This window comes from Lemur catta, chromosome 7 (genome assembly GCF_020740605.2).
Source record: "Lemur catta isolate mLemCat1 chromosome 7, mLemCat1.pri, whole genome shotgun sequence".
NCBI lineage: Eukaryota > Metazoa > Chordata > Mammalia > Primates > Lemuridae > Lemur > Lemur catta.
The window spans coordinates 97,638,423-97,661,582 of NC_059134.1; the positions used below are offsets into that span (position 1 = coordinate 97,638,423).

Below are 23,160 nucleotides of genomic sequence, written 5' to 3' on the forward strand. Positions count from 1 at the left end.
TACACCACACAAAAAAATTAAACCATCAATTTTTTTTTGCTTTGCATCAGAATAATATCAATTCACTGTGGTTTCTCTATTTCAGACTAAGAAAAAGATTTGATTATATTTGATTAATAATGACGATAATTTGATTAATAATGGGGAAATCAATTATTAAGAGGAAAATTAAACTCTAATGTTTGTTCATAGTGTGACTTTTGGCTAAATTAATTAATTCCTCTGAACTTTATTTTTATCCCATGTCAAGTGATAATAATGCCCACCTCATAGGGTTGTTTGAGCTCTTATTTAAGATGTGAAATAGTAGCTAATACTGTGCATGCCACATAGTAGGCTTTTGATCCATAGTTGTTGTAGTAAGAGTTTATTATTTTACTATTAGTGCTATATTAATTATTATTATATTATGGGTATTATATTGTATTATATTAAGGATCCTTAAAGAGTGATTTGTAGATAAATATTTTAAGGCTGGGGTTAATAAAATAAAAAAGGGGGATCACTTGGTAATGTGGAGTTTGGAACCCATGGCCCTATGTGACATGGTCTCAGGAAATATCCACCCTCCACACCCACTCCACTAACTGACTAATGCTCAACCTTCCACACAAAAGGTTTTATTTTTAGCCGAAAGACTTTGGTTTTTGTTAAAATACAAGTAATCTTTTTGGAGACATGGGATACTATGAGAAAACAATGAAGAATAATCAGCACTTGGGAAGGGAAGATAGTTAGATGATGGTGGGAGGGAGGACCAAAACACTTAAGCCCATCGTTGGGTCAGGAAGGCAGGACGAGAGGGGAAGAGGAAAATGCAGAAGAGGGCGGGGCAGTTGGTGGTGGTGACATGGAGGCACTGAAGGCTTGTTCTACGATGCCTCTGCAATGTTACTCACAGAGATGTTTTTTTACAATCCTGTGCTTGGGGAGAATTTGGGAGCAGGGCCAACTCTGATGACTTGCCTCGGTCCTGTATCTCAGCCTTGCCCTTGGTCCTCAGAAGAGCACAGAGGTCTTTCAGGAGACGTACTTCCCACTAGGGAATCTATTAAATGTCCCCTTAGGGTCCAAGGAGGATAGAGAAGAAGAAATTGGCAGAAGACAGCATTTTCCATTAATTATTCTCAAGTGTGCTGGAGGAAGAAAACAAGTGGGAAATTTTCTCAGCTCATCTCATCAGTCCATCCTCTGTGGGCCACTCATGATGCAATTGAGAGCTAGTCACAGAGTGCTTGCTGTGTGCCAGTGTTATTCTGGGCACTCTCCGTGCATTAACTTAACACTCACAATAGCCTGGGCAGCGGGCATTGATATTATGCTCATTTCACAGATGTGAAAACTGAGACAAAGAGAGGTTAAGTGACTTGTCCAAAGCCACCTCACTGGTCAGTGGCAGAACCAAGATTCAAAATCAAGCAGTGACTGGCTCCAGAGTCTGGCCCTTAACCTGGTATTAGTTCACCATTTTTTATGGCTGAGTAGTACTCCATGGTATAAGTATACCACATTTTATTTTTTTAAATTTCAGCATATCACAGGGCTACAAATGTTTAGGTTACCTATATTGCCTCTGCCCCACCACAGTCAGAGCTTCAAGCATGTCCTTCCCCTAGATGGTGCACACCACACCCATTAGATATGAATATACCCATTCCCTCCTCCCCCTCCACCTGCCCAACACCTGATGAATGTTACTACTATATGTGCACATAAGTGTTGATCAGTTAATACCAATTTGATGGTGAGTACATGTGGTGCTTGTTTTTCTATTCTTGTGATAGATACTTCACTTAGTAGAATGTGCTCCAGTTCTATCCAGGATAATACAAGAGGTGCTAGATCACCATTGTTTTTTGTAGCTGAGTAGAACTCCATGGTATACATACACCACATTTTAGTAATCCATTCATGTATTGATGGGCACTGGGTTGTTTCCACATCTTTTTGATTGTGAATTGCCCTACAATAAACATTCTAGTGCAGGTGTATTTTTTATAAGCTATAGTATCCTGATGAGAGCATATAGTGCCTGATGGAAAAATATTCTTCTGGTTATTACAATTTGGCCTGAAGACTTAGTGCTTTGCTTTCCCTGAACTGACTCCAACGTGAAACAGAGAAAAGAACCGGTCAAAATCATTCCTCAGTTCCCTAATCCCCATATAAATTGCCTAAGCATCCTAACCCTTCCATAAGTTCAAGTCCCTCTCCCTTATAGAAGTCTTTTACCTGGGCACCATGGATAGACTTGAGGGTGACATTCTCCCTAAGAACTAGAACAAGACAAAGGTGTCCACCATCACCACTTCTTTCAACACAATATTGGAAGTCCTAGCCAGAACCATCAGTCAAGAGAAAGAAACAAAGGGCATCCAAATTGGGAAAAAGGAGATCAAATTATCCTGTTTGCTGATGATATGATCTTGTATCTAGAAAACACTAAACACTCCACCAAAAGACTCCTACAATTGAGAAATAAATTCAGCAAAGTCTCAGGTTACAAAATCAATGTACACAAATCAGTAGCAATTCTACGCACTAATAACAGTTAAGCAGAGAGTCAAATCAAGAACATAAAACCAGCCAGGCACGGTGGCTCACGCCTGTAAAACTAGCACTCTGGGAGGCTGAGGCAAGTGGATTGTTTGAGCTCTGGAGTTGGAGACCAGTCTGAGCAAAAGCAAGACCATGTCTCTACTAAAAAAAATAGAAAGAAATTAGCTGGACAACTGAAAATATACAGAAAAATTTAGCCAGGTATGGTGGCACATGCCTGTAGTCCCAACTACTCAAGAGGCTGAGGCAGTAGGATCGCTTGAGCCCAGGAGTTTGAGGTTGCTATGAGCTAGGCTGACACCATGGCACTCTAGCCCAGGCAACAGAGTGAGACTCTATCTCAAAAAAAAAATTAAAAAGAAGAAAAAAAGAACACAATACCATTTACAATAGCTGCCAAGAAAATAAAATACCTATGAATATATTTAACCAAGGTGGTGAACGATCTCTACAAAGAGAACTACAAAATAATGATGAAAGAAATCACAGATGACACAAACAAATATAGAAATAACCCATGCTCATGGATTGGAAGAATCAACATTGTTAAAATGCCCATACTGCCAAAAGTGATTTACAGATTCAATGTAATTCCCACCAAAATACCAATGTCATTTTTCACGTATCTAGAAAAAGTAATCCCAAACTCCATATGGAACCAAAAAAGAGGCTGAATAGTCAAAGCAATCTCAAGCAAAAAGAACAAATACGGAGGCATCACATTACCTGACTTCAAATTAGTAACCAAAACAGCATGGTACTGGTAAAAACGTAGAGACATAGACTAATGGAACAGAATAGAGAACTCAGAAATAAAACCATATAGCTACAACCAATTGATTTTTGACAAAGCTGACAAAATATACACTGGGGAAAGGATGCGCTATTCAATAAATGGTGCTGGGAAAACTGAATAGCCACATGCAGAAGAATGAAACAGGATTCCTATTTCTAGGCATCTACAAAAATTAAGTCAAGATTAATTAAAGACCTAAATGTAAGACCTGAAACTATAAAAATTCTTAAAGAAACCATAGGAAAAACTCTTCTAGAAATCTGCCTAAGCAAAGAATTTGTGATTAAGACCTCAAAGGCAAATATAGTAACAACAAAGATAAATAAATAGGACTTAATTAAATTAAAAAGTTTCTGCACGGTAAAGGAAATAATCAACAGAGTAAATAGACAACCTACAGAATGGGAGAAAATATTCACAAACTATACATCCAACAAAGGGCTAATATCAAGAATCTACAAATAATTCAAATAAATCAGCAAGAACAAAAACAAATAACTCTATTAAAAAGTTGGGGAAAGACATGAACAGAGTTTTTTCAAAAGAAGATATATAAATGGCCAACAGGCATATGAAAAAATGCTCAACATCACTGATCATCAAGGAAATGCATATTAAAACTACAATGAAATACCGCCTTATACCTATCAGAATGGCCATTATTAAAAAGTCAAAAAACAATACATATTGGAGTTAATATGGTGAAATAGGAACATTTATATACTGTTGTTGGTACTTTAAATAAGTATATCTTCTATGGAAAACAGTATGGAGATTCCTCAAAGAAATAAAAGTAGAACAACCATTTGATCCAGCAATCCCACTACTGGGTATTTACCCAAAGGAAAAGAAGTCATATCAAAAAGACACTTGTACCTGAATGTTTATTATAGCACAATTCACAATTTTAAAGGTGTGCAATCAACCTAAATGCTCATCAGGTCATGAGTGGATAAAGAAACTTGGTGTGTGTGTGTATATATATATATTTTTTTCCAGTGTGTGTGTGTGTGTGTGTGTGTGTGTGTGTGTGCATGCATACTCCATGGATTATTACTCAGCCATAAAAAGGAATGAAATAATGTCATTTGCAGCAACTAGCATGGAACTGGAGAACATCATCCCAAATGAACTTAGGAATGGAAAAACAAATCCCATATGTTCACACTAATAAGTGGTAGCTAAACGATAGATACACACAGCCATAAAGTGGTATAAAAGACATTGGAAACTAAGAAGAGGGGAGGGTGGAGGAGGATGAGGAATAAAATCTTACCTGTGAGGTACAATGTACATTATTCTGGTGACAGGCACACTAAAAGCCCTGACTTCAGCATTATACAATTCATCCATGTTAACAAGAACACTTGTCTCCCATCTGAGTACTAGCCAGGTCCGGCCCTACTTAGCTTCCAAGAACAGATGAGGTCAGGCATGCTCGAGGTAGTATAAATACCTGCACTTCAATGTTTATAGCAGCACATTCACAATTGCAAAGATGTGGAAACAACCCAAGTGATCATCAATACATGAGTGGATTAAGAAAATGTGGTATATGTATACCATGGAATACTACTCAACTACAAAAAACAATGGTGATCTAGCACCTCACATTATCCTGGATAGAGACTGAGGCCATCCTTTGAAGTGAGCTATCACAAGGATGGAAAAACATGCACCACATGTACTCGCCATCAAATTGGTACTAACTGACCGACACTCAGCTGTTCACAAGGTAGTACTACTCACTGGGTGCCGGTCAGGTGGGGGATGGGGAGGGTAAATCCACAACTAATTGAAGCTGAGCGCACTGTGTGGGGGAGGGACATGCTTGTAGCCGTGGCTTGGGTGGGGCACGGGGGGGTGGGGGGAACGCATCACATGTAACCAAAATGTTTGTACCTCCATAATATCCTGAATGATAAAAAAAGAATACTTGTACCACCTAATATTTTGAAATAAAAATTATAAAAAGAAAGAATGGCACCCTTTCTAAAACATTTGTATATCTCTAAAAACTGGCAGAATGGATGAGCTCCCTGTACCTCTGATGCAAACCCAAGAAAACCCACAATGTTTATGGAAATGACCATAAGTACAGGGTGTCCTAAAAGTCTCCATACAAAGGAAAAAAATTGTAAAACTTTGTAACAAATATTTTGTAAATAAAGGTACATTTAGTTACAATTTCCCATATTCCCTGTGTCTGGTGACTTTTGGGACACCCTGCAGAAATTTTTAATGAAGGATTTTAATGAAGAATTAGAAATGCCACATATTATGTTAGAAAGAGCTCCAATTCCCAACACATAAATTACTTCTACTATTAATAAATAGAAAGCATAATGCATACTACACACTCTAGGTGCTTTATAATCTTTACCCAATTTAATTCTCAATGAGGAGTAATGAATTAGCTATTAGTTAGCCCCATTTTATAGGTGAAAATACTGAGGCTTTAAGAGGTTAATTTGTTCAAGGTCACACAACTAGCAAATGGCAGAGCCAGAATTCAACCCAAAATGTCTGATACCAACACCCGCGGTCATAACCACGAGAAGCTGTGGCTCGGTCATGAATTAGTCCTTATATATTCCTTAGTGCCTTGATTTCCTTACCTATGCATGGGAAATAATGCCATGTCTGCCTTGCAGGACTGCTGTGCTGATGGATTAAGGTCAGGTATTTGAGGAAATATGTATGTCACTATCTAAAATGAGAGTGCTTTGTAAGCAGGGAGTGTGCACATATTTAATTACTGTTATCAAGCTATATTACTAGCTACTGTGTCATCTTGGGCAAACGCCTTAGCATCTCTGGCCTCAAGTTCTTCACCTAGGAATTGAGAGTTTTGGACTAGAAGATCCCAAGTTCTTCCCAGCTCAGATTGCTCCAGGTCAGTAAAAGTTGTAATCCTGACATCATGGTAGGAGCATAGGGAAGTAGGGAATTGATCCAAGTGGCAAAGTAGAGTCTGATATCAGCAGGGACAAAGACTCCATGACAACCACGACACCAGAGAACAAGAACTTGGCATGTTTTCTCCCTCTAATTGGCTTTTCTCCTTTCATCTCTGCTCTCAGTGGCATATTTAAGAGGCCACCTCTCTTGCTATGAGTGGACAGCCAGTTCTGTGGCCAAATACGCCCATCGTGGAGTGCCGTATGCCCACCTAGAAAATTCCTTTGGAAAAGAAATAACCAATTTCAATCCTTTGGGAAGAACTCTGTCTTCCTGGAGTATCTGGGTCAAGGTCACAGGACGAGACTTAGAACGGTGGACTCTGCGCTATCCCAATATCTGTGTGACTCTTCCAGTAGGACCCACGTGGAACAGGTTTATAGCGTTCAGTCTCTCCCATTCTTCAACTCTTCCCTCTCCCTTGTTTCCCACTCTATACTTAAAGTGCTTCAGCAGATTCTCATTCTCGTTACTCAAATTCTCAGACCTTCCATAAAAAGAATAACCACAAACATAAAATTTCAGGTATTATTCTGGAGTAAGGGATGGGTATTGAATTATAAGGATATGACCTTGAACTCCATTGTCTTCTCTTTTTTTACCTGTAAAATGGAGATAATAGAATAATCTATAGTGAAATGAGACAATGTCTACAAAGCCTGAAGGATTGTAAAAGTCAATAATTTAGAGCTGAATCAAAAGCAATAATTTACTGAGTTTCAGGGGAATTTCCTAAAATCAAAACCTGCTTGCATGTGTTTCACAAATTTCTCCACCCCAAGGACCTTTTGATTTAATTTTTGCCCTTCAGGATTCTGTTTTTAAAATCCTAAAAATTAACTTGATTCTTAAATGCATGACTTCTGAGTAGCAAGACACAAACTGAGCCTTAATGGTATGAGAGGTTACTCATGTACAATTCTATTACACCTTTGAATACTTCAAATAGCTCTCCAGTGTCATCTGTGGAGATCCTGGGATCTGGGACACTAGCCTGAGCAACAAGGTATCAGAGATGCCCACTCCAAGCACAGGTAGTGTTGGTGTAAATGTTCCTTTTAATCTTCTTTTACTTAAATTGTTCTTTATTTAGCAACATTCCTGGCTTTACCTAATTTTTTACTCTGCACAACTTTGCAAACTGACCATGTTCTTATTAAATCAGAATTGGAAAAGGTTTTGATCACCTACATTCGTCTAGTAAAATCCCCAACCAATATGTACATCAAACACCTTTCTTCTTCAAATTGTCTTGGGAGACGGTGAGCAAAAAATTAATCAAAGAGTCAGTGTATCCAGAATTTTTCTCTTTTCCTCTAGCTTACTGAATTTTAACAAGATAAATTTTCAGGATAAATCTTATTATGAATGAGAACAACAATCCAAAATTCCCCACTCTTTTCTGGGGCCTGGCAGGGGGCTACATAGAATACATTTAATAACTACTGTCTATGTCACCAGAATGTAATAAAAGAAGTAAAGAATTTTAGTACAACTGATTGATCAAGAATTTGACTTATTTTCACTGAATTGACCACTTATATTGGTGTTTGGGGGATATTATCTGTGAGATTTTGTATTTTCCAAATAGTTTCATTAAATCTAACTCACTTTGGATAAAATATCTGAGAAATCCTATTGGCAGCACTCAGAGAGTAAACAGACAGATTTCTAAGTTTTTAAAACCATAGCGGAAATAAAACAAACATAAGATATTCTTAGTCTGACATCCAAAGCTGGGTGAAAGAATAATTTATCAATGTGTTAAACACACATTTGTGGAGTTATGCAAATGTTAGCATACACAGTACTTAGCATTATGTAGGAGAACGTCTCCAACAGTCCATGTCCTGTACACAGTCGGTTCTGTCAGCGTAAGGGGACTTGGTGACAGTGGAACATAAAAAGCAGCATCAGGAATGTACAGTCCTGATAGTACATTGCTGATGTGTGTGGGCGAAAACACAATAATACAAGAGAGAAATAAATACAATCATTTATGAACAATGGTCTTGTGTCTAGAGATCATCTAATTTAGGAAATAAATTTCATAAGCGCTCCTTGATTCTTCAGTATCAGTTCTTCCTTTATTCTATTTTCAAAGAAAAGCGATGGTGGGAATGATAATTGCTAACATTTATTGAGCCTTTTCTATTTTAAGCCCTTTAATGTCATCCAATCTCTACAGCAACCTATGAGGTGGTAATTACTATAAGCTTCACTTACAGATGAGGCAACTGAGGCACAAAGAGTTTAATAGCTTGCTGAACATCACAGAGCCAGCAATTAAAATTCAGGAGAGTCTATTCTTTCTCTCATTCTACTTCTTTCTCACTCTCCCTCTCTCTCCTTGTAATCTCTTTCGCTCACTCTCCTCCTCCTCCCACCACCCATGCTATAATGCTATTAAGGACTTAATTACCTAATGATTTTTTATCATAAATATAGGAGTTATAGAAAATTAAGAAAATACAGATAAGTATAAAGAAGAAAATCAAAATTATACCACCCATTACTTTTAACATATGCTATTTTAAATGGTTCACATGTGGGGAGTGTGTGTGTGTGGGTGTGTGTGTGTATGTGTGTGAGTGAAAGAGAGAGTGTGTGTGTGTGTGAGAGAGAGAGCCCATGACCACAAGAGAGGTTATATAAAGCAAATTCTCTTCCCTCAGAAAAGTAACCATTTTGTGTACTCAGCAGTGTATGTGTGTGCCTGTTTTTTATTGATTTATAAAAGATATCTTTTATATTAAAAGAATAATCATATTTTTTATGTTTTGCCACTATTTTTCCCCAGTTTGTCTATTGTATTTCAAATATGTTTTATATAAGTGGATAAGTGGGTTTTTCTTCCATAACCAAGTTTTGTTTTGTTTTGTTTTTTTTTTTGAGACAGAGTCTCACTCTGTTGCCCGGGCTAGAGTGAGTGCCGTGGCGTCAGCCTAGCTCACAGCAACCTCAGACTCCTGGGCTTAAGCGATCCTACTGCCTCAGCCTCCAGAGTAGCTGGGACTACAGGCATGTGCCACCATGCCCGGCTAATTTTTTTCTCTATATATATTTTAGTTGGCCAGATAATTTCTTTCTATTTTTTTTTTTTTTTTTAGTAGAGACGGGGTTTCGCTCAGGCTGGTCTCGAACTCCTGACCTTGAGCGATCCACCCGCCTCGGCCTCCCAGAGTGCTAGGATTACAGGCGTGAGCCACCGCGCCCGGCCCATAACCAAGTTTTAAATTGTTTTCTCCTATTTTTCTCTTATAGCCTCTGTTTTGGTGTTATGTTTCAGAAATACCTTTTCCATTCTAAGATTATATAAATGCTCAAATACTTTTTTACCCATAGTGAGTCAAGTCTCACAGACCATTAATGCAAGAGTTTGTTCTTTCCCTATCAACTTAATATACTAACTTTATCATATATAAAATTGTTACCAGTACTTGTATTTATTCATGAAATTTTTATTTGTTATTTTTATACATGTCTACTATTACAAGAATAATGAATTTCAATGTTTATAATACTTTTTAATATTGGAAAGTTCAAGTCTTTTCTAATTATTCATCTTTTTCAAAATTTTCTTGGCTATTGTTATTGGTTTATTCTTTCACCTCAAGGAGGGCAGTGTGATTATGAAGCAGGCCTGACAGGTACTATCTATTATGAATCTGTTAGTGAGGTCTCACTTGCTTGTTGCATCCACACAAAAAAGGAAGAAGAATTATGCCTCTGTAGTATTGGAGAATTGAAATATTTACTTCGACCTTTTTCTAGATCAAGACCCTAGATCAAGACCCAAGATCTAGATTGATGCTGCTTGTCCTTTGGCCCAATGTGCCCAAAGTCTATCAAACTAAATAAAAAATGATTTATGTAGCTTATGTCTTCATAGGCCTAGGTAGTTTGACCTGCACAGACACTAGGTCTAAAACTACACCTGCTGAGAGGCAATGATGCCTGACTGTCTACACGGCTAATGGTGTATCAGAAATTTCCTCAAATTAACCCGTAAATATCTGACACCCTTCACATTCCTGCCCACAGGTATAGCTGTCATTCATAGCTATTTGTAAGCAATCAATCATAATAGCTAACATCTATTGAACAATGACTATGTGCCTAATTGTGTGCTCAGCATTTACATGACTTTCTTCTTGTAACCCTCCCAGTAACCTTATAGTTTAGGGTCTTTTATTGTCCTCACTTTACTATGAGTAAATCAAGATTACTGTGTTTATGCCACTGGTACAAATTAATACAGCAAGAAGGTATCAGAATTAGAAATCCGAAGTCTGAACCCCTAACCACATTACTATGCTATTTTCCAAGAAGCAAAATACTCTAAAATTGGAATGATAGTTTGGGCCAAGAGTGAGCTGTACCAGCCCCTTTTGAGAATCCCTAATAGGAAGGCTTTCCTAAGAAGACTTATGCCATAACTTTTGTGGGCACACATGCTCTTTGCCCCCCAAAATATTTTCAAAATTTATATGATTTTCCAGGCCAGCTTGGAGTAGTTGTATTACATATATCTGTTGATAAGTTTGAGAAATTATTATAAACTAGGTAAATAATTTTTCTTAAGCACAAAAGAAGAAATTTTTAAAATTTACTTAGATAATAATCTAAAACAGAAGGATTTTTTTTTTTATTTCAGCTCATCATGGGGGTACATAAGTTCAGGTTATATACATTGTCCATGTCCCGCCCATCCCCCTGAGTCAGAGCCTCAAGCGTGTCCAAGTTTATTTTGGAAAGATGCCATGCATGCTTTCATGATTCTATAGCAGCAGTTATCTAGTGGATTATAGGAGGTCTTTTAAAAAACCTTTTATTTTAATAATGATCTCTACCTTGGATATAATAATTTCAGCATTTCCGTTGCACTTTTTTAAAAAGTTGCCAGTTGACTTTTTAAATATCTTCATTAATTTTCATGAGACTCCATGAATTAATTGAGAATCTGAAACACTGAGCAGGTAAATGTTGAAAATTGAACAAGAACAGCTGAGGTCCTTCCACCAGAAGGACAGTGAATCTTTTCTGCTTTTCCAGGGCTCATGATGGACACATATGAAAAAGGTAATGCTATTATTTCTCCTGAGTCAGCAGTGCATTGTCTTGTCATCTTTCTGATTTGAGGAACACCGAGCCAATGACTGGGGCAGGAAATATTACCGAGGTCACCCACTTCATCCTGCTGGGATTCTCAGATTTCCCTAGAATCTTAGCAGTGCTCTTTGTCATATTCCTGGTGATCTACCTTAATTCTCTGATTTGGAACCTGTGCCTCATTGTCTTAATAAGGATGGATTCCCACCTCCATACACCCATGTATTTCTTCCTCAGCAATCTGTCCTTCATGGATGTCTGCTATGTCAGCTCCACAGTCCCCAAGATGCTCTCCAACTTCTTCCAGGAGCAGCAAACTATCACCTTTGCAGGTTGCATTGTGCAAAACTTCGTCTTTTCAACGATGGGATTGAGTGAGTCTTATCTGATGATGGCCATGGCTTATGACTGCTATGCTGCCATCTGTAACCCCCTGCTCTATTCATCAATCATGTCACCCAGTCTCTGTGTTCGGATGGTCCTGGGATCCTACCTGGCTGGACTCACTGCTTCTTTAGCCCTATTGTGTGCTTTGCTTCAGCTCCACTTCTGTGGGCCTAATGTCATCAGCCACTTCTTCTGTGACATGCCCCAACTGTTAATCCTGTCCTGTACTGACACCTTCTTTGTACAGGCCATGACTGCTGTATTAACAATTTTCTTTGGGATAGTAAATGTTCTCATTATTGTGATATCCTATGGCTATATTGCCATCTCGATCATGAAGATCAGTTCAGCTAAAGGCAGGTCCAAGGCATTCAACACCTGTGCTTCTCATCTGACAGCTGTGTCCCTCTTCTATATGTCAGGTTTGTTTGTCTATTTGAGTTCCAGCTCTGGTGCTTCCTCCGGCTTTGACAGATTTGCATCTGTCTTCTACACAGTGGTGATTCCCATGTTGAATCCCTTGATTCACAGTCTGAGGAACAAGGAAATCAAAGATGCTTTGAAGAGGTGGTGGAAGAAAGTGTATTGCTTAAGGTCATAGATTCTGAGATTTATGACAGATTTGGCCTTCCAGAATCACCTTAACCCATATTAATAAGCATATGAATGGAATATAACAAAATTTAAATTGCCTCCTGCCCACTGCCTTTGGACAAAGAAGGCTTGATTTAAGGTAGAAAACATGCCAATATGGCCCAACAGCTGACTCAATGCCACAGAAATACAGTATCTTTAAGCCCTGGAGGTTTATTATTTTAACCCTACCTCAGGGGTGGCCTCATAATTTATTAATATATCCACAAGTATTTGTGAAACAGCAAGATATAGGAGGAACGTTTGGCTTCTTTTGGCTTTGAGATTGAAGACTTCTCAATGTTAGGACTCAGCCCCTAAAGAAGAAATGCCTGGCAGAGGCCCCCAACAGTCCAGAAACATCATCTCCCAAATATTCAGATGCAGCATAATAAATACATGGTGGTGGCCATTGGTTATTCTTTGTTTCCAAACAGGTGGGTATGAACACCATTAGAAAGAAAAATGCTATACATTGGCCTAGTTGTACCTCCTGGGAAGACCAGTCTGAGACAGCTAAGGTTTGTCTAAGGCCTCTCTCAGTGCCTTAGACAAACTACAAAATTATCTACTAAGTTTTTGGTAATTTCCTTGCCTCCACCAACTGTAGCCTAAGGAAGGGGAAGGTGATTTCAATCCTGAGGCGGATGGACACAAGGATGTGGGTCCTCCAGTGCCATTTACTTATTAGTCTGATGATTTAACTTCTTACATCTAGAGTCTAGTGGGGATTTATGATGGAAAATGATATGCAAAGTCCATGTCACAGCCAAAAGCAGTATCTAATATTACGGGACTCACACCTTTCTTTCTCTCCCCCATTAAGTTCAGAAAATTTACTCTTTTTTGACTGGGTGGCTACTGGATCGAGGAGGATAAGAGACACATTGGTCATAGCTGTCTCAGCCCAGCTCAACCTAGACCATCTACCCCACAGCTAAGTTCAGAGGAAACACCCATTTAAGCCTGGTCTAGATCAGCCAATACCAACTGATCTCTAGGTGACCTGAATATTCATGAGTGACAATAAATAAATGTTGCATTTGGCACTGAGTTTTAGGTTTTCATATGCAGCAATAGTTAATTAGTATACTTATTAAAAGCTAAAAATTTTCTCCTGAACCAAACTGCCTGGCTTCAAATTCAGGCTCTGCCACTCCCTAGCTGTGTAATGTTGGGCTAGCCACATAATCTTTCTGTGTCTCAGTTTTATCATCTGTAAAAGGAGGGTACCATGTATCTGTTTAGGGTTTGTTTAGGATGATTAAATGAGTTGGTATTTGTCAAAAACTCAGAATAGTGACTCTGGCATATGATAAACACTATATATGAGTCATGTATTATTATTTATTGAGTGCTTGCTATGTTCAAAGAATTTAAATGGCTTAAATTGAGCTAAGTTTTGCTTTTATACCAACTTCACAGATGAACAAACTTAGGCCAGAGGCATTAAGAAACACAGCTAGTAAGTTGAGAGGTAGAGATTCAAGCTCAGCATTGCAGATATCAAAGCCTCCCGTCTTAAGTACCTCTTAATAAATAAGGTGCCAAATTTCCTAATATACATGGAAAGTATGAATAAAATATAGCAATATTTATGAGTTGCAGCCAATGCTAAAATCAGAAGTAATCTTCTTTTGAAAAGAAAGGAAAAAAGTATCAAAGCTTTGAATTGAAGGAATTGAAAGAAGAATGTAAATTCAAACCTTAAGGAAAACAGGAGGAAAAAATAATAAGCAGAGATACACTGGGAAAGAGAAGAACAAAATTTGATAGATCATCAAAAAATACATAAAAGAGGCAGGCTTGAAGGGAGCTGAAGCATGGTCACATTTAAGGGGCCTAGAAGTGGAATTTTGGCCTAGGTAACAGTGCCGAGATGTGGTTCGAGATTCTCCCTGGACTTGCCATTCTGGGCGTGTGCTTGGTCATCCCTGGAGTGGCCACTGAGTACATCCACAAGTTCACTAATGGCAGCAAGGGAAAAAGGGTTGCCCATTATTTGTATCATTGGAGTTTGATGGAAAGAGATAGGCACATCTCTGGAGTTAATCGTTACTATGTGTCAAAGGGTTTGGAGAATGTTGTAAAGCAGCACTTTCCTGATTAATGAAAAAATAACTCAGTAATGGTCATCTACCCCTGCTAGAAGGCCATACAGTGTATTATGTAGCATGCAGTGTGTTCTATAGAGCTTAAGAAAAATAAAATGAAAGAGAAAAAGCAGAAAAAAAGGCAGGCTTATAGAATATTTTGCAAGAAAATAGACAACATCCAAATTTAGAGAAAGGAGTAAGTACAGAAGAGATTTTAAATTTTAAGAGAATGTATCCACAAGAGTAAAATAATCAGATAAAAATGGAAGAAATTGGATGGTAATTTTCTGGAAAATTATGATAATTTCTGGAAATTGATGATAATTTTCTTGAAAATTATATTAATCATTTTCTGGAAAATGAAAGAAATTAATGATAATTTTCATGATCTTCTGGAAAATCAAGTTTATTCTTATCATTATTCTGATGATAATTTTAACTCAAAAACTAGAAAACAAAAATGGACTAATCTCTAGAAGGTAAAAATTAAAGTTATCAAATAACTTTTTGTAAATAGGATATTGGGATAAATCTCTTTGTTGGTCGTATGGACAATTTATACCAACGTTATGAGAAAAAAAACATTGAAAATTATTAAAAGCTAACAATGTATTTTAAAATTAGCTTTCTTTTATCCAGGAAGATTGTCCTCTCTGCTAGAGTATAGATTCAGGAGAAAACCATAAGTTGCTGGGAGCAAGGGAAACACCCACCTGGCTAGCACAATAAACCAAATCAATCCTGGAAGTAGATTTGAAAGTCAGAAATTGGGCTCGAAGGGTGGAGCTTAGAGCAGTGAACCTGGTCATCCACTCTTTGTGAAAGAAGCAGCCCAAGCCCAAGGTTAGCACATATGTTTAGGCATAGGGACAGATGGCCAGTATTGAATGGCCTGAATGACTAGACAGAGATCTCAAAGGGGAAAAGTTGAACTCACATAAACAGAGTGTAAAATGGAGGTTACCTAAGGGTGAGGGGTGGTGTGATTTGGACAGTGTTAGTCAAAGAACACAAAATTTCAGTCAGACTGGAAGAATAAGTTCAAAGGTCTATTGTACACCATGATGACTACAGTTAATTGCAATATATTGTATGTCTGAAAATTGCTAAGAGAGTACATTTTAAGTAGTCTCACCACAAAAAAAAAAATACGATAAGAATGTAAGGTAAAGCACAGGTTAAATAGTTTTAACATGTCTACATGTGAAATATATACATTGTGGAACTTATCAGTATCAAAACGGAGTCACTCATGTCAAACCCTAACAAAATGGAGCTGGGAGGCTATGAAGAAGGAGCCTTCACACACGTATGCCTGTGACAGAAATTATTGCAAGAAATTCCTCTGAACCACAGCATTCTGGAAAAGCTGATTGCACAAGGACCTTTGGCTAACAATGGCTGTCTCCACCAATAAGCCAAGGCCAACTCCCACAGCAAGCCCCTGTAAGGCATGGTCTTTGTTTCCAAGCAGCTTCTGTGAACTTCTCTTTTGTCTTAAAAAATTTCCCCTTAGTGAGACTCCCTCTCTAAAAATAACAACAACAACAACAAAAATAATTTCCTCTTGCCCCAACCCCCTTGCATGCATCTAGAGTCCACCATAGCAAATGTACTCCAGATTGTAATCCCTTGCTATTCCTGAATAAACTCCTTGTTTTGGACAGTTGGTCTCTCTGTTGCTCATTTTAGGTCAACAGCATATGTCAAAACATCATGAGTACGCCCATAAATATATACAACTTTTACTTGTTAATTTAAACAAATGAATAAATGAAATTTTAAAAAGGAAGGGGAGATGGGAATGAGAACACATAGTAGGGGAAGATGGAAGAGGGACTGAAGTACTGCAGAGAATAGAGCTCATATACAGGAACACAACCCAGGCATGTGCTCAATATTATGAGATCAAGAAATGAAATGATAAAAAAATTTAAAAAAAGAATCCAGGCATCACTAAGCATCACTGTTGGCTATTACCACAGACCCTAAGATAGCATCTCTGACCATAGAAAAGGATAGTCACAGAACAAAAACTAAATAAATAAACCAGGCTAATTAAAAAATCCATTATTGTACACACTTATCCTTTTCTGTCGTGAAAACATTTAAAATCTCCTGTTTTAGTAATTTTGAAATATATAATGTATTACTATTTATTATAGTTACCTTTTAAGCAATAGATTGCTAAAGCTTATTCCTCCTGCCTAACTGAAACTTTGTACCATTTGATCAGATTCTTTCCTTTCCTCGTGCAATTTCCTCCCCTAGTCTCTGATAACTCTCTTCTAAGAGTTCAACTTTTTTATATTGTGCATATGAGTGAGATCATGTGGTATTTGTCTTTCTATGCCTAACTTATTTCACTTAGCACAATGTCCTCCAGGTTCATCCTGTAGTCACAAATGACAGGATTGTTCTTCGTTTTTAATGTTGAATAGTATTCCATTGTGTATATATACCACGCATTCTTTATCCATTGATCTGATGATGAAAACCTAGGTTGCTTTCATATCTTAGCTACTATGATTAATGCTGCAATGAACATGGGAGGGTAGATATCTCTTCAACATACTGGATATATACCCAGAAGTGGGATTGAAAGATTCTGTGGTAATTCTGTCTTTACTGAGAATCTTCCATACTATTTTTCATAATGGTTATATTTATTAGTTTACATTTACATCAACAGTGCACGAGGATTCCTTTTGCTCAACATCTGTGGCCACCATGTGTTATAATTTGTCCTTTTGATGATAGCCATTCTAACAGGTGTGAAGTGATATGTCACAGGTATGAGGTGATATCTCATGTCTTAAATTTGTATTTCCCTGAGGATTAGTGATGATGGGCATTTTTAAATATATCTGTTGTGCATTTTATGTCTTTTTTTTTGAGAAGTGATTATTTAGGTCCTTTGCTCATTTTTTGATTTGGTTATTTGCTTTCTTGATATTGAGTTGTTTGAGTCTTTTATATACTTAAGATATTAGCCCCTTATCAGGGGTATCGTTTGTGAATATATTCTCCCAATTGATAGGTTGTCCTTTCATTCTTATTTATTTATTAATTTATTGCTGTGCAGAAACTTGTTGATACAATCCCATTTGTCTATTTTTTTTCTTTGTTACCTGTGCTTTTGGGGTAATATCAAAAAATCTTTGCCCAAAACAAAGTCATGGAACATTTTCCCTATTTTTTTTCCTAGAAGATTTACAGTTTTCAGTCTTATGTTTAAATCTTTCATCCATTTTGAGATGACTTTTGTATAAGATGTGAGATACGGGTCCAGTTTCATTCTTCTACTTGTAGATTTCCAGTTTTCCAAAGACCATTTGTTATAGACACTATCATTTATTCCTTTTGTGTTCTTGGGATATTTCACAAGGATCAATTTATCTTAAAAATGCATGGAGTATATTTCTGGGCTTTCTGTTCTGTTCCATTAGTCAATGTCTGTTTTTATGCCAGTGACACTTTCCCTTAACAGATTTAAGAAGCCATATATTAGTGACATCAGCAAGATCCGATCCAATATTACCTACTACTCAATATTACATACAACAGTGGGTCATAATCAATTTAATCAGTTATCAAAAACAGTGTGAGTGGGCACAGATCTAAGGAAATTCATTATATTGGAAAAGGGGATTGTGTCATGGAAAGTTAAGAAAAACAAAATGGTTGAAGTTGGTGAATTTTAAGGGACACTTATAGGTCACCAGGACCTTATGAAAATAAAGACAAAATAAGGATGAGGAAACTAAAGAATGTTCATATTCATTACTACTAAAGCAAAAAGCACAGTCTGTACAGAAGGAGTCATGGATGTAACTAATGCTCCCCACACATATGCCCCAGCCTCCAACACTCCTCTTCATGCCAGAGACATTATAATAAAATAGAAAGCAACACACACAGAGAGACACACACAAAGTATATAAAATTAATCATAAGCCAAGGTAGGGCCACAGGTAGTCTAGGTAAGGCCACCTTAGGGAAAACGGCAGGGATGAATTTGAGGAAAACTGTACCACAGGCAACAGACAAAGGCATGAAGTAAGTCGTCAAGGAAAGAACTGAGTAATGCATTAAAAATCCATGCTAAGTCAAACTATTCGAGAGTATCTGTGGATCCTGATCACCTACTTTATCCCAGTGACAATGGTCAAGACAGGTGAGAAATCACATGGCTGCAGCTCTAACCATCCATATCTGGATCTGGAAGGATGCACTGACCCCCCGCCCCTTATGTAAGATGATCCAGTGACACAGAGCATTCGAGGAGCTTTGACCATCTCCAGTGAGGGTTGGGCCCATGCCCTGTCTCTGCTCAAGGGAGGAAATGGAAGAGGAAGTCACTGACAGACATGTAGTTTCCCACATTATCACTACTATAAACAATACTGTGTTGAAAATCCTGTACATAAATCTTTGTGCAGTTACCTGAGGGTTTCTCTAGGATAGATTCCTAGAAGTAGAAATATAAGATAAAGATACAGGAGCAAAGGAAATCAACCTTCACTTTTTCTTCCTTTTGGTCAGGATCGGCTGCCAGGTCTACAACAACTAAAAAGAGAGCCAGGCTGCAGGTAGTAAAATATATAAAGGACCGAAGTACCAATTAGAAGACAGAGGAGTGTTGGAGACAACTGGGTGTAGGGAAAAATGAGTCATGGAGGCAATTCTTGGAAATGTTCACCCTTGCACAGGGTTGGGGAAGTTGGCCAGATGCACTAACCGGTTGGGTCCCCTGGCAGAGCTGCTCCTATCATGGAAATGGAGGCTGCAGACCCTTGGCTGGATGCTCTTAAACATTTATACCCTCTGGGTAGAGATGGCATGCTTATGAAGCAAGCTCTGGTTTTGTTTTGGCTTCCCATGGTCATCTACCAACAGGGACATGCACTACAGTTATAAACAAAACAAAATTTTTAAAACAAAAATTGAGTATTCAGTTGAGTTTATCAGCCTATTAAGCTTCATTTCATGCAAGTTTGCCCTTGAAAGAAACACACGTTCCCTCTGAGTATCCTGACATCAGGCTTCAGAGCCTACAAATTGATAAGCTAGTAACTAAATTCTTTGTCAGTTCTCTAGGAGTTCCCTTTGGAACCTAAGTGTGGAATTTAAGCTTTCTGGCTTGGGCAAACAGGGGCATGAACTTTCGCTCCCACACAGGGCCGGTGCTCCCAGCCAGCCTCATGAATGCATCCCTGTGGGCCACTCGGGTGCACAGCCCCTGGCTGCAGCTGCCTGCCAGTGGGTACTAGGGCAAACTATGTTCCTCTTACAGTTTGCAACTATGTTGTTCTATTTCTGATGTAAATATTTCTCTGATGTCACAGTGCTCTCACACACCCACGTCTCTATCTCATGGCCTCGGGACACAGAAGGGATATTTGTGAACTAGGCTACTGAGGAGTGTGTGCTTTCAGGGGCAGATCAGAGTGAGGCCTAGCTGCAGCATGCTGGAAGGGCAGCCCTTCTCCCACAGGGTAGACACACGCCCCACTCAGGCCGTGATCCGGGGCAGGGGACCTCCCAGCCCACATCACGGTTGTGGGGGAGCTCAGCTGGCTTGAGGTCCTGCCTGCTGGCAGAGGCCGGGGAGAAACTGCAGAATAGGGGAGGGTAGAAAGGATTGGATAGTCTTATACACATGGCAGGGGTCAGTGCATCCTTCCAGACCTAGACATGGATGATTAGAGCTGCAGCCATGTGATTTCTCACCTGTCTTGACCATTGTCACTGGGAAAAAGTAGGTGATCAGGATCCACAGATACTCTCGAATGCTTTGACTCAGCATGGCTCCTTAATACATTACTCAGTTCTTTCCTTTATGACTTCATGCCTTTGTCTGTTGCCTCTGGTACAGTTTTCCTCAAATTTCTCCCTGGAATTTTCCCTAAGGTGGCCTTACCTAGACTACATGTGGCCCTGCCTTGCCTTATGATTAATTTTATATATTTTGTGTATACGTGTGCGTGTTGCTTTCCATTTTATTAATGTCTCTGGCATGGAGAGGAGTGCTGGAGGCTAGGACATATGTTCAGGCAGCCTTAGTTACACCCATAACTCCTTTTACTCAAATTGTGCTTTTGCCTTTAGTGGTAACAAATATGAACATTTTGCACTTTCTCCATCCTTTTTTGTCTTTTTTTTCCCAATAATGCATTGGTGACCGACAAAGTCTCCTCTCAATGCACCAACTTCACATACTCTGCTTCTCCTAAGTTGCCATGACACGATCCCCTTCTCTAATACAAAGAATTCTTCCTTTGATCTACACACACTCACACTGTGTTCGTGGTGATTAAATAATTATGCCCAGCTATTGTGACTAATATTAAGCAGGGACACTGTGCAACACTTAGCAATGTTTTCTGTATGTGCTGACATAGAAGGTCATCTTTAGTGAAAAATAACCATGTTACAGAACAGCATATTTAGAGAAAGTCTAGTGCTACTTTTGTTTAAAAGAAAAAAAGAATAGTCTACATACACACAAATATCAAAACAAAAGGACCGACTCAGTGTGTAGATAACATGTAGAAATGCATCAAAAGTGTCTGTAAGATTACAGCCTAGACCTTTCACAGTGGTTACCTCATGGACATTCTTATGAATCCAAATGATGTAAAGCTTATCCCTACAAGAAAAAAAGATGTACATATGCAGTATATTTTAGCAACAATTATAGGGAGTTCCGGGACTTCTCTGATATCCCATTGGTTTTGACTCTCTGAAGAACCCTGACTCAAATACTCATTTATTTTTCTCCACTGTGTTACTGCAGCCTCTGAAGTGACCTCTAGAGCCCTCTCAGAGCAGTTTTCATCCATGGAGAGCTGTCCGAGTGTTGTGTCCTGTGGGGGATAAGGGCTGGGATCTCCTACTGACCATCTTCCCGATGTCACTAATATGGCTTTTCAATATACTGCTAACTTTAAGAGCAAAAATACCTTGCATATACTTTGCTCTTTCTTCTATTAATTTCACAACCAACTGTTTAGTTTCTACAAACAAGTATGTTGGGATTTTGATTGGTATTTCACACAATCCATACAGTAACTGGGGAGAGTAGACTTTTTATTTTTTTACTATTTTGATTCTTTCTATCCATGACATTTGGAAGCAATAGTAACAAACCAGCCCTGATAAGTGAAAACCTGTGACACTGGGCCCATGAATAGCCTCCCTCTCTCCTGCCATGGTCATTCCTGTCATGTGTCCATCATGTGGCCAATGATCCAGGATGGCTGATGTCAACTTGCCGAGTCAGTCTGTGTACTTGTTTCTTCAGTTTCTCTGTTGCAGTGAATTACTTTGATCAGTGTTAATATATGGCACAGAGATTTTCCCACTCATATCTGCTTATATGTGTATATATATTTATATAACCTGGGGCCCCTTCTTCCACACAAAGTGGGTGATCAGGTCACTGCTCCCAGCTCCACCCCTTGAGCATAATTTCTGACTTTAAACTTTACTTCCAGGATTTATTTGCTTGTTGGGTTATCCAGATGGGTGTTTTCCTTCCTCTCCAATGACTTTTTGTCTGTTTATCAGAAAAGACAATCTTTCTGGATAAAAAAACATTACAATAACAGTTATTATATGCATCCATTCTGACACTTATACAACCATAAGATTCTAGGACAAAAGCTATATAAATCAATGTACACCAGTTCACCATACTTGCTTTTAGTGTCTGCAACACTGAATATTCATTGCCTCTATTATTATTTGAACAGATGCTTAAAATAATCAAAAATAATTTGATGGTATGATCCCATTGGCTATGTCCACCAATAGAAGATTTTCTGAATTTAATAAGGGAAAGAGAGAAAGGTCTGCATGCTATAGTATCAGATATTGCTATTGGCTGTGACATGAACTTTGAGTATCATGTCTCTTAATAAATCCCCACTGGACTCTATGTGCAAAAAAATAAGTCATGAGACTAAGAAGTATATGGCACTGGAGGGACCACATTCTTATTTTCATCCCTTTTCATGCCTCCTCCTTCCTTAGGCTACAGCTGGTAGAGGCAAGGATATGACCAAAAACTTAGATGATTAGCATTGAGAAAGGCCTTAGACAGTTCCTAGTTATCTCAGATTGGTCTTCCCAGAAGGAAGCCAATGTATAGCTTTTTCTATTTCCACTGGTATATCCCCTGTGTCCGTTCATTCCTGTCGGTTTAGAAGCACACAGAATAATCAATGGCCACCACCATGTATCTATTATGCTGCATCAGAATATTTGGGAGATGATGTTTCTGGACTCCTGAGGGTCTCTTTCAGGCATCTCTTTTCTAGGGGAAGAATGCTGACATTCAGCCATCTTCAATCTCAGGAGCAAAAAGAAGTAAAAAGTTTCTACATCTTGCTGTTTCACAAATACTTGTGAACATATAATAAATGATGAGGCCACCTCTGATGTATAATAGAAATAATAAACCTTCACAACTTAAAATAACTGTGTTTCTATGGCATTGAGTGAGTTATTGGCTCATATTGGCATATTGTCTGTATCAAATCAATCCTTCTTTGTATAAAGGCGGAATGAATTTTGTTAAATTCCATTTATAAGCTTACTATTGTGGGATAA

The 23,160-nt window shown here is 38.3% G+C and overlaps 2 protein-coding genes across 2 annotated transcripts; both read left to right on the top strand.

The window, feature by feature from the left end:
* Nucleotides 1-11,471: 11,471 nt before the first annotated feature.
* On the top strand, nt 11,472-12,416 carry LOC123642145 (olfactory receptor 5AN1-like). Its single transcript, XM_045557057.1, has one exon. The coding sequence runs from the start codon at nt 11,472-11,474 to the stop codon at nt 12,414-12,416; it is 945 nt and encodes a 314-aa protein (XP_045413013.1).
* A 1,879-nt stretch (nt 12,417-14,295) lies between these two features.
* Nucleotides 14,296-14,663, top strand: LOC123642737 (NADH dehydrogenase [ubiquinone] 1 alpha subcomplex subunit 1-like). The gene has a single exon (XM_045558140.1). The coding sequence runs from the start codon at nt 14,328-14,330 to the stop codon at nt 14,556-14,558; it is 231 nt and encodes a 76-aa protein (XP_045414096.1). The 5' UTR covers nt 14,296-14,327; the 3' UTR covers nt 14,559-14,663.
* Nucleotides 14,664-23,160: the final 8,497 nt, after the last annotated feature.

What these genes read in the sequence shown, in the direction of transcription:
- LOC123642145 (XM_045557057.1), top strand. Translation starts at nt 11,472, where the DNA reads ATGACTGGGGCAGGAAATATTACCGAGGTCACCCACTTCATCCTGCTG.
- LOC123642737 (XM_045558140.1), top strand. Translation starts at nt 14,328, where the DNA reads ATGTGGTTCGAGATTCTCCCTGGACTTGCCATTCTGGGCGTGTGCTTG.